A 12300-nucleotide genomic window follows, 5' to 3' on the forward strand; every position below is an offset into this window, starting at 1 on the left:
CTCTCTCCAGTCCTCAGGTACAACTCCAGTGGAGACCAAGTTTGCAAAGATCTTCGCAAGTGGCGAAGCAATTGCATTTCTCGTTTCCCAAAGCAGCCGAGGACAAATCTGGTCCGGGCCTGGCGACTTGTCAGTCTTAATGTTTGACAAAATTTTCAGCACATCAGCTTCCTCTATCTCTATCCATTCCAGCATGCACACCTGCTCTTCAAAGGTTTCATTAACTACAAAGTTTGGTTTCTTTTGTAAAGACAGAAGCAAAAAACTGATTTAGGGTTTCCCCTACCTCCTCAGACTCCACACGCAAGGTCCCTATGCTATCCCTGATCGGCCCTACTCTTTCTTTGACCATTCTCTTGTTCCTCACATAAGTGTAAAATGCCTTTGTGTTCTCCCTAATCCGTGAAGAAATGTTGAATAAGCTCAGACTTTTCTCTCTGGAGAGAAGAAGGAAGAGAGGAGACCTGATCGAGGTATACAAGATAATGAGAGTCAATAGCCAGAGACTTTTCCCCAGGGCAGGATTGAGTGGTACGAAGAGTCATAGTTTTAAGATATTAGGAGAAAGGTATAGAGGAGACATCAGAGGTAGGTTCTTTACGCAGAGAGTTGTGAATGCATGGAATGCATTGCCAGCGATGGTGGTAGAAGCAGAGTCATTGGGGACATTTAAGCGACTGCTGGACATGCGCATGGATGGCAGTGAGTTGAAGGGTGTGTAGGGTAAGTTACTATATTTTACATTAGGATTAAACCTCAGCACAATATCGTGGGCCAAAGGGCCTGTTGTGTGCTGTACGTTTCTATGTTCTATGTTCTATTTGGGAGGCAGAGGGGGTAATAGAGAGGAGTTACAGTCACCTCAGGTACATGACAAATTTAGATGGGTTTACAGTCAGGGGACAGAAAGGGAACAGACAGACAGTGCAGGGATCACATGTGGCCATTTGCCTCAATAATAAGTATGCCATTTTGGATACTGTTGAGGAGTGGGGGGGGGATCCTGTTAATGACCTACCAGGAGTAAGCCATAGAGACCAAGCCTCTCACATTGAGCCTGGGTCTGTGGCTCAGAAGGGATGGGGAGAGAATAGAAAAAAACACTAGTGGTAGGAGACTCAATATTTAGAGGAATAGACAAGAGATTCTGTGGTTGTGAACAGGTCTCCTGGAACATAGTTACCCCCCAAGTGCCAGTGTCCGAGATGTCTCCAATCAAGTCTATAAGATTCTGGATGTAGGTTTGCTCACTGAGCTGCAAGGTTCATTTTCAGATGTGTTGTCACCATACTAGGTAACATCTTCAGTGAGCCTCTGGAAGAAGCTTCGGAAACATCTGAAAAAGAATCTTCCAGCTCAGCGAGCAAACCTACCTCCAGAACCTCAACCGGAGCTACAAATCTTCTCAAAACTTGCTCTATAATATTCTGAAGGTGAAAGGTGAGCAGCCAGAAGTCATGGTTCACACTGGCACTAATGACATAGCCCAGGAAAAGGGATGAGGATATAAAAAGTGATTTCAGGGAGTTAGATTGGAAGCTAAAAAGCAGGACGAGCAGAGTAGTAATCTCAGGATTACTACCAGTGCTACCTCCTGGTGAAGCAAGTCCCAGGGAGCGAGTGCAGCTAAACACGTGACTGCAGGGTTGGTGTAGGAGGGAAGGCTTTAGATACATAGATCATTGGGGTGCCTTCTAGGGAAGGTTGGACCTATACATGAAAGACTTAAACTGGAGGGGCACCAATGTCCCATGCAGTAGATTTGCTGGAGCACTTCGGGATGGTTTAAACTAGTTTGGCAGGGGCGTGGGAACTATAGTCACAGATCAGAGGAGAGGATATTTGTTGAATGGGCAGAAATGGAAAGCAGAGAGTCAGTCAGGAAGGATACACAGTTGATAGGGCAAAGGAATGGGCTTAAGTATATCTGTTTAATGCAAGTAGTGTGATGAACGTAGAGCATGGATCAGTACTTGGAATTATGATGTTCTGGCCACAATGGAGACATGGATTTCACAGGGCCAGGAATGTTTGCTGGACATTCCAGGGTTTAGATATTTTAAAAAGAACAGAAAGGGGTAAAAGATGAGGGGGAGTGCATCACAGTTGCAGAAAAGGAGATTGTTGTGGAGGGTTTGTCTACTGAGTCAAAATGGGTAAAAGTCAGTAACAGGAAAAGAGCAGTCGTTTTATTGGGTGTTTTCTATAGACCTCCGCCAATAGCAGCAGACAGATGGGAGAACAGATTGGACAGCAGATCTTGGGAAGATGCAGGTGCAACAGTTGTTGCTATGGGTGACTTCAACTTCCCCAATATTGATTGGAACGTCCTTAGTGCAGATGGTCTGAATGGAGCCAATTTTGTCAGGTCTGTCCAGAAAGGATTCCCGACTCATTATGTTGATAAGCCGACTAAGGGGAGGCCATATTGGATTTGGTGAGAGGCAACGGGCCAGACCAGGTGTCAGATCTCTCAGTGGGACAGCATTTTGGTACAGTGACCACAACTGCCTCACCTTTACCATAGCCATGGAGAGGGATAGGAACTGACAGTATGGGAAGGTATTTAACTGGGGGAGGGGAAATTATACTGCAATGAGACAGGAACTGTGGAGTATAAATTAGGAACAATTATTCAACGCGAAATGCACAACAGAGATGTGGAGGCTGTTTAAGGAGAACTTGTTGTGAGTGTTAGACAAATCTGTCCCACTGAGACAGGCAAGGAGTGGTAAAGTGAGGGAGCTTTGGATGACAAGAACAGAGGAGTTTCTCCTTGAAAGGAAGAAGGAAGCTTACTTAAAGGGTGAGGAAGCAAGGATCTGGTACAGCTTTAGAGGATTACAGGGTGGCTAGGAAAGAACTAAAAAATGGACTGAGGAGAGCTCGGAAGGGACACAAGAAAGCTTTGGTGGGAAGGATTAGGGAAAACCCAAAGGTGTTCTACACATACGTGAAGAATAATAGAATATTCAGAGAGAGGGTAGAGCAAACCAGGGATAGTGGAGGGAACTGGTTCCTGGAGTCTGAAGAGTTATGGCAGGCCCTGAATGAGTTTTTTGCTTACATATTTACGAGAGAGAGGGACCTTGTTGATAATGAGAACACCGTGGTCCAGGTTAATAGGCTTGAACAGATTAATATTAGGAAAGTGGATGTGCTGGAAATTCTGGGAAGCATCAAGATAGTAAGTCCCCAAGGACAGGCCAGATATATCCAAGGTTACTATGGGAAGCGAGGAATAAGCTTGCTGTAACTCTGGCGATGATCTTTGGATCCTCAATCTCCACAGGAGTAGTACCGGATGATTGGAGAAGGTGAATGTTGTTCCTCTGTTCAAGAAAGGGAATAGGGGAATCCCTGGTAATTACAGACCAGTCAGTTTTACATCTGTGGTAAGCAAGGTACAGGAAAGAATTCTGAGGGATAGGATGTATGACTATATGGAAAAATATATTTTGATTAAAGATAGTCAGCATGGCTTTGTGAGAGGCAGGTCATGCCTCACAAGCATTATTGAATTCTTTGAGGATGTGACAAGAAAAGTTGATGAAGGTTTAAAAATGTGTTGCTGGAAAAGCGCAGCAGGTCAGGCAGCATCAAAGAAGCAGGAGAATCTACGTTTCGGGCATAAGTCCTTCTTCAGGAATCTTCAGGTTTCCTGAAGAAGGGCTTATGCCCGAAACGTCGATTCTCCTGCTCCTTTGATGCTGCCTGACCTGCTGTGCTTTTCCAGCTACACATTTTTAAGCTCTGATCTCCAGCATCTGCAGTCCTCACTTTCTCCAAGTTGATAAAGGTTGAGCAGTGGATGTGGTGGATATGGATTTCAGGAAGGCATTTGATAAGTTCCCCACGGTAGGCTCATTCTGAAAGTTAGGAGGTATTGGATACAGGGAAATTTGGCTGTCTGGATACAGACTTAGCTGGCCAAAAGAAGACAGCGGATGGTAGTGGATGGAAAGTATTCTTCCTGGAGGTCGATGACCAGTGGTGTCTGGCAGGGATCTGCTCTTCAGCCTCTGCTCTTTGTAGGTCTTATAAATGACATGGATAAAGAAATGGAAGGGTGGATTAGTAAGTTTGCTGATGACACAAAGGTGAGTGGTGTTGTAGACTGTGCTGAGGACTGTTGCAGGCTACAACAAGTCCTTGACAAGTTGCAGAGTTGAGCTGAGAAGTGGCAGATGGAATTCAACCTGGATAAATGCAAAGTGATTCATTTTGGAAGGTCAATTTGAATGCTGAAAAAAGGGCAAAAGACAGGATTCTTGGCAGTGTGGAGGAACAGCGGGATCTTGGGGTCCACGTACATAGATCCCTCAAAGTTGCCACCCAAGTTGATAGGATTGTTTAGAAGGCATATGGTTTTTTGGCTTTCATTAACAGGGGAGATTGAGTTTAAGAGCCATGAGGTTTTACTGAAGCTCTATAAAACCCTGGTTAGACCACACTTGGAATATTGTGTCCAGTTCTGGTCACCTCATTACAGTAAGAATGTAGATGCTTTAGAGAGGGTGCAGAGGAGATTTACCAGGATGCTGCCTGGATTGGAGAGCTTGTCTTATGAAGAGAGGTTGAGTGAGTTAGGGCTTTTCAGACTGGTGAGAAGAGGGAAGAGTGGTGACTTGATAGAGGTGTACAAGGTAATGAGAGGAATAGATATAATAGATAGCCAGAGACTTTTTGATTGGGCAGAAAAGGCTATCATGAGGGGTCATAATTTTAAGGTGATTGGAGAAAGATATGAGGAGATGTCTGATTTAGGTTCTTTACGCAGAGAATGTGGGTGCGTAGAATGCACCATAAGTGGTGGTATAGTCAGAGACAGTTTGAACATTTAAGCGACTGCTGGACAAGCACATGGATGACAGTAAATTGAGGGGTGTATAGGTTAGGTTGATAATTAGATCAAGATAAATGCTTGGCACAATGTCGTGGGTTGAAGGGCCTGTACTGTGCTATACTGTTCTTTGTTATATGTACTGCATTGCTGCAAAGGTTTGGAGTAATTTTCTCATGTTTCTCAGTGTGTTTCAATTTTAAGCTTATTAGCTATGATAGGGAATCTGTATTTTTAAAGATAGATTAGGAGAATATTTATGAATAATTGTCTTGCTTTACTATAACTTCAGTGAAGTATGAAAATTGTGAGATTAGTTGTTCATACACTTTGAAATGCTAAATTATTTCCTTCTGGATGCATCAAAAGCAGCTGGAACAGAAACCTATGATTAAATCATGTTTCATCTGCTTTAACTTGAGTACTTCTGACATCCTTCGAAAACCACTATTAATATCTGGTGGGGTCACCATTGAAGAGAAACAGAACTGGACTTGCCATGTAAGTACTATGGTCACAATAGCAGTTTAGAGGCTAGGAATCTTGCAGTGTGTAACTCATCTCCTGACTTACCAAAGCCTGTCCACAAGGTACAAGTCATGAGTGTGATGGAATACTCCTCACTTGCTTGGATGAGTGCAACTCCAACAATACTTAAGAAGCTTGATACCATTCAGGCCAAAGCAGCCTGTTTGATTGGCATTACATCCACATTCAGTAAATCCACCACCAATGCTCAGTTGTAGCAGTATGTGCCTTCTACAAGATGCATGGCAGAAATTCACAAACATTCCTCAGACAGTACATTTCAAACCCACAATCACTATGATTGGAAAGACAAGAGCAACAGATGCACGGGAACATCACCTTTAAGATCCTCTCTAGGCTTCAATCAATCTTACTTGGAAATATATCACCATTGCTTCAGTGTTTCTGGGTCAAAATCCTGAAACTCTCTCTCTAACAGCCCTGTGGGCCGAGCAACAGCAAAATGAATGCAGCATTCCAAGAAGGCTAACTCACCACTGCCTTCTCAAGGACAATTAGGGATGGACAATAAATGCTGGTCCAGCCACGACATCCATATACCACAACAGAATTTTTTAAAAAATGATTGTGACGTGAAATCTAATGATGCAAATTACACTTTATGGAGTGGATATTTCAATAGTTGCTTGACACTCATTTATATTTCCATGATGTGTACTGCAATGATCCATGTCACAGGAAGTTATATAAAGCTATTACATGGAAATAGCTGTTTGAGCAGAACACTTAAGTTATTTCCTTTCATTAGGAAATAGCTCTGAGTTTCAATAGTAGCGATGTATAACTGAAAGTTTCCCAATGGACATTCTACATGTCATTATTAGTTAAATTAGATTTTGAAACTTTTTTATGAGAAAGTCTAGACAATGATGTAGTAAATGTGATTAAATACAAAAGTATCTTTTCTTCATTTTATAAGATTCAATAAAATCAGCCTCGCCAATATATGTTTATAAAGCAGCAGCAACATATTTTCGTTTGTGATGCTAATCGCACTGTGGTTTGGAATTTATTTTTTTTAAAAGAGATCACTGTTAGTTACGAGAACATGACAGGCAGCTTTCTCTGCAAACCACCCACATGGAATATAACAGTGAAGTACCTTAGGTCCATATTTCAAATTTGCATTTTTTCCGCTGATTTTGTCATCAGCCATCTCTACCCTTTAACTCTAACCACTGTTACTTGACCCTTGACGAGCTCTGCTGTATTCAGCAGTGTTTTAATCTTATCACAGGTACTAATCATTAGACATAGTGTAATGTCTTTTCTGTAGGTATCAATGTAAACAATAAAGGATTGATATATTGAGATGAATTTTCCCATTTTGAGTAAAGTGTTTTGTCAATTGACATCTATGGCGCCATACTGCCATGGCTCACAGAGACCGTAGAGCTCTACAGTGCCCATCTCATGAAATCATGAGGAACAAGAGGCAGAAGTGCTCAAGACTGATTGGATCTTATAGTCTGCATGACACTGGTGCCATATTTTAGATGTCACAAATCAAGGACTGTCACACACACTGTGATACTAACCATCATCACTAGAGGACATGGCCCAGGAAAGGAAACTGGCAACATGCTTCACTGACAGGAGCCTGGAGGTACTAATGGATGGAGTTGATGGAGAAGAAGCAGTGCCTTATCCTGCAGACAGCTAAATGAGGCCACACCATCCCACAAACTCAGCCTGGACTGAGATAGCAGCCTGTGTGTATGCTCTGTACCAGGTAAAACATAATATTAAGTAGAGCAGGAAGAAAGTAAATAACATACCCTCTGCAAAGTTAAGTGTTACCATTTACTGTCTGATACATCACACTCCCAGGATCTAACACAGGGACTGCACACGCATCTCACCAAGGCTCATGAACTACAATTCTCACCACTGTATGTATCATATTCCCTAATGGCTTTCTCCCAAACTATTAATGTTCCTCTCTTCTGCACTGTCTACACATTCACCAGGAACACCTCACCACTTCTCCAGTATTATTACAGCTGTTCCATCTATTTCCCCCATACTCATTCACTTCCTTTGTGTTATTGCAGAAAATTTCACAATGCGTAACAAGATGGGAGAGTGAAGACTGGAGGAAAGTAGTGGACCTACAATTCCTCACACCATATGATTAATCAGCCTGGTAAACTGCATATTGCTGTGTTGCACTGCTCTCCCATTACAATCTATATTAACTAATTCTTAACATATTTTTGATTCTTCCTACAGAAGTAATTCCCTGAAGAGGCCAGTGCCAGAGACCCTCAGCACCATCTCCCACCTCTCAGAAGGAAGCTATTGAACCTACCGAGGATGCATTAGGAAGGTTTTCATTTGCAACCGCAGAGATTTTCACCTTGGTGATTATTTTATTTAGAATAAACTTGGGAACACACTCTGGTGAGCACATCACTGATATTTTCACACAACTGGTTGAAGAAGATATGTCTCAGGGCTGTGGCATTCAGAGGCTACCAGATACCAGGCATCTGCTTAGCTACAGTCAGAAGATGACCCCAATGTCTTGGCCATTAATGGGTTTGTGGTAATACACAAACAGGAAGAGTAGGTAAGTTTACCAGAAGCAGTCAGTAAACCAGATCAAAGGATGGATTAATGGATGTTATCAGTACCACGTTGCCTCTGGCATGCTTGTAATAATACGAGTGGACCACGTGGAGCTCAGGATTTGGTGGAAGCACAGCACTACTGTATCTTCTGCGACAGTCTCAGGGCTTTATAAAGGTATTATCAGACATATTTGGTGTGAGTAATCTTGTCTCTGAGCTGACATCCCTATATTGGTTGAGGAACTTGGAAGGATACAAGAACCCAAGTTGTGTAGAAGGGAATGATGACAACTCCCAGGATGTCTAGGACAGACCTCTAATATCTGACATTAATGATAACATCTGGATTGATCTAATTGGAATATTGATGGAATGGAAGTCTTTTCTGTTGATAAACTTCACACATTAATGATAGGGCACTCTCAAAGTCATGTGGATGCAGTCTTTAGTGCCCTGCACTTGATCAAAGATAGTGATGTTGCTGCTTGACTCTCCTAGTCATGGGGGAAAGATGTGAACAGCTATGATCTGGAGAAACATACATCAGTTACATCCCAAATGCATTTATGGGAGGAGGCGCGTAGATCTCCAGTTGCATTCTGAGCACAAATCCAGCTCCAGCAGATGACCCAGTTCAGTCATAATGGTCCAGGTCACCCTTAATCAGCATCTGCACTGCCTTTCAGAGAACCATAGAAAATGACAGCTTTTAGATGCAGGCTTGCATCTTGCTCCATCATCTCCTTGGGAAATCTTCAGCTGCTGCCTTTCCATTTGGAAGTTTGGGGCACCAGCTCTAAATTACAGTTCTTGGTGGACTTGTTGACAAAGTACTCATTCCTGTATCTATGCCATCTTCACATTTGTAACAAGTCAACAAAAACTTTAGCCACGGCAATGCCCATGTCAGATCCATGAGCAGACAATTTGTGGGATTGTCAGAAAGATAATACCATTTCATTGGGAGAACTCCTGAAAGTTTACATTAATCACAATGCATTCTCATGTTATGCCATGATATGGCATGGCATGGAAGCTTTCCCAGGAGATCAATTTAGTTGTCTGCTGAGACCATCAATGCCTCAATAAGATTCCACATGTTTACTGTGTTTCTCTCTCTTCATATATAATCTCCTGATTATTTCAGCATTTTCTGCTTTTATCTCAAATTTTCAGCATCTGCAGTATTCTGCTTTGTGTTAGAATATGTTTTCAGTTCAAATCAACAAAAACAGAAAATATCATTTGACGTAGAATATCACTCAGTGATTTGTGAAGGAATTTTGACATTGAATATATGTTGTTTAGTGAAGAGTTTTTTTTGTTGTTGAGATTGTTCACGAGTCTTTTTAAGCAGTTCTTGAAGTAACTGAGAAAAGGAGAGAATCTTTTTTGAGTTATTTTCATAATCAGCAGTAACAGAAAAGGGGAAGATTGTGCAATGCTGCGCAAGAGATTGTATTACTGACTAGGTAATTCATAGGAAGTATTTCAACTTTGAACTGTCCTTCACCACAGATGGAAAATATTAACAGCTAAATGTATGGTCTCAATTTATTTATTTTGTAAATTACAAAATGTTCCAGTAAATTATAACACTGAGTTCTATCATCACAGAAAACATTTGAATTTGCTAAGTATAAACAGCTTTATCCTTGCATCTCCTCATTTAAAATACGTAATAAAAGTCCATGTTGCAGATTAGTCTGGTGACCTCATACATTGTAACAGATTTACTGGAACTCATGATTGAAATCAATGGAATTGTGAATGCTGATTCTATAAAAAGGTCATTCACAATTAAGGAAAAGGGGAGAGAGGAAAACAGCGTAAGAGTTGCCGCAGGAGTTGCAATTTTCAACTGCACCTAGTCTCATTTCCCCTTGAAGAATGATAATAGAGGAAAATCATTACAGGATGTTGAGCTACCCTTTGACACCAGGCTCATCTTTTAAGCAGGTCTTTACCGAGAAATAACATCCAAAAAAAGTATCTGGTTGTTTAATGAAGCATATTACAGGATCCGATTGCTTGTTTTTGAAAAATGGATACCACATGCACTCTGCATGTTTGTTCCAGGTTTTGAGCCACCTAACCTATGATCATTTACCACTGATCCAAAAACAGTCTGTTATTTTTGGAGGGGTTTATGATGAGGAACCCACAAGCATATGTGTTGGTGCTTCCTGCCCATCAGTTCAATGCAAATATGGCATGAATCTGATGATAGTTCAGGTATCCCGCCAGTGACGTGAGGCAGACATTTCAAATGCACTGTTGATTTTACCTGCAGTTTGAATCAAAGCAATTCTACAGATAAATAAGGCCAGGTTAATCTGGATCGCTCTGCTGTATATTCTTAAGATTAAAGGCATGCACATAAATTTAATTTTAGCAATAAAAATCTGCAGCTGAATTTTTGTTTTAGAGGGGGTTATGGCTCGTCCCATCAAAAGAAAAGTCAGTTACAAGTTGATCAACTTTAAAAAGACCACCACTCCACCTTCTCAACAATATGCTGCTGATGATTTAAACAAGCCAAGAGTAGCATTCTATCCTCAATTGAGGTTCTGTCCTTAAATCTAAGCTTTCTGGGAAGGGAAGGATTGAGCATCCTTGCGACTTTGTTAAAAAATGGCCTTACCAGCCACATATCCTACGATTAACTAGTGTATTTTTTGCACTGGTGATAGATTGTTGTCTTTAAGTGTTAATTAGCCACTTAAGGGTTTCATTAGGCTTAATGTCCGATAGGCTAATGCCCACCTTCCATATTATGGAGACCAGGTCTGCATTTTCTGGAATGGCTACTCACTATTCATAATCTATGTTCCTACTAATGCCAGGGAAGAAATATCCATAATGTTGAATGTGGAAAATTCATGAAGCATTTGAAAATGAACTAAAGTTGAAATACTATTAGTTTAAAATTAGGAATATGCCTCATAACTTAGTGATGTTTTGCATCTAAAAATGGTGTAAGAAATGGATTAACAGCCAATGTTCTCCTCCTTTGAATTTCCGTATTTCCCCTCCAACTTTAATCCTCCACCTCCGTTTGTCCCAACCCCTACCTTTCTCTGTGTCAATTCTTCTTTACCAAGTTTTATAAGTAAGTCAACTTGCACAACCTTAGGTTGCACTCCTCATTATTATTTCCACATGATAGGACAGCCCTGGTGGATGAGAAGGAAGTGATGGAAAGCTATGAGAGGTGAAAATTCGATGCTAGTTCTTTCCATTCTGTTTGATGATACTGCCTTGAAGCCACCAAATATAGGTGGTGACTAGATGAAAACACAAGGTCTGAACCATAAATCATGTTCTTTTGATAGCCTGGTGTCATTCTGTACCAAGCTAATTCTGTCATGTTTACTAGTTATGGTGATAGTGGCAGCAATGACCAACAGGTTGCTAAATATTATTACACATTTATGAAACAATAACCTTCACATAAATCAAGACAACTAATCACACCCTCTGAATACATATGGTAATCAACATTATTTACCTGTTAAAAGTCTTGTACTGAGCCAGTTCTACCTTTGGTGTGAGCTCTGGCATTGTGGGATGTAAAGTTGAAAGAAGTTCTGGATCATCTGCAATGGCTTCCTCCCACGGAGTTTGATATGATTTTGGAACAGCTGTTGTATTAAATTTTTCAGGTGGAATTCCTTTTAGTGGTCCAGTATATCCTATGTAGAGCAATAATGTCAAAATGCATATATAAACCATATCATAATTGGCATGGATGTCCCCTGCAGAGTTGAAAGTTGTATTTATTTTCACTATTCTTCACAATGCAAACCCCAACATTTGCTGGTCCGTTGGATTCTGACAGCAAGTGGAACACTGTTGCTTCCCTAATAGGTGAAGTGGAAAATCAATGACAACAAATCAAGTGATGCCCCTTATAATCTCACATGGACCTCCCTTATCCTACTGAGGGAGGGAATGGCCAAGTGGTGTTATAGCTGGACTGTTACTTCAGAGATCAAAATAACATTATGGGGACCTGGTTCAAATCCCACCACAGCAGGTGATAGAATTTGAATGCAATAAAAAAAAAGCTGAAATTAAGAATCTAATAATGACTATGAATCTATTGCCAATTGTTTGGAAAAACGCATCTGGTTCTCTAATGTCCTTTAGGGAAGGAAATAGACATCCTTACCTGGTTTGGCCTACAGCAATGTGGTTGACTCTTAAGTGTGCTCTGGGGTGGGCAATAAATGCTGGCCTAACCAGCAACCCCACCATTGCATGAATGAATATAAAATATTCTTAATATCATATATTTGATTTATTTCAAATAAATCCTTCATTGCCCTTTTT

The 12300-nt window shown here is 41.0% G+C and overlaps 1 protein-coding gene across 2 annotated transcripts in view; it reads right to left on the reverse strand.

Annotated features, from left to right (window-relative positions):
* LOC122553141 (myozenin-2-like) overlaps positions 1-12300 on the reverse strand; it is a 37633-nt gene that overhangs the window by 7798 nt on the left and 17535 nt on the right. For both annotated transcript variants that reach the window (XM_043696733.1, XM_043696724.1), the window contains one exon: positions 11477-11660. In XM_043696733.1, coding sequence (XP_043552668.1) covers positions 11477-11660 — 184 coding nt within the window. The remainder of the gene's footprint in view (positions 1-11476; positions 11661-12300) is intronic.

Source organism: Chiloscyllium plagiosum, chromosome 1 (assembly GCF_004010195.1).
Source record: "Chiloscyllium plagiosum isolate BGI_BamShark_2017 chromosome 1, ASM401019v2, whole genome shotgun sequence".
Taxonomy (NCBI): domain Eukaryota; kingdom Metazoa; phylum Chordata; class Chondrichthyes; order Orectolobiformes; family Hemiscylliidae; genus Chiloscyllium; species Chiloscyllium plagiosum.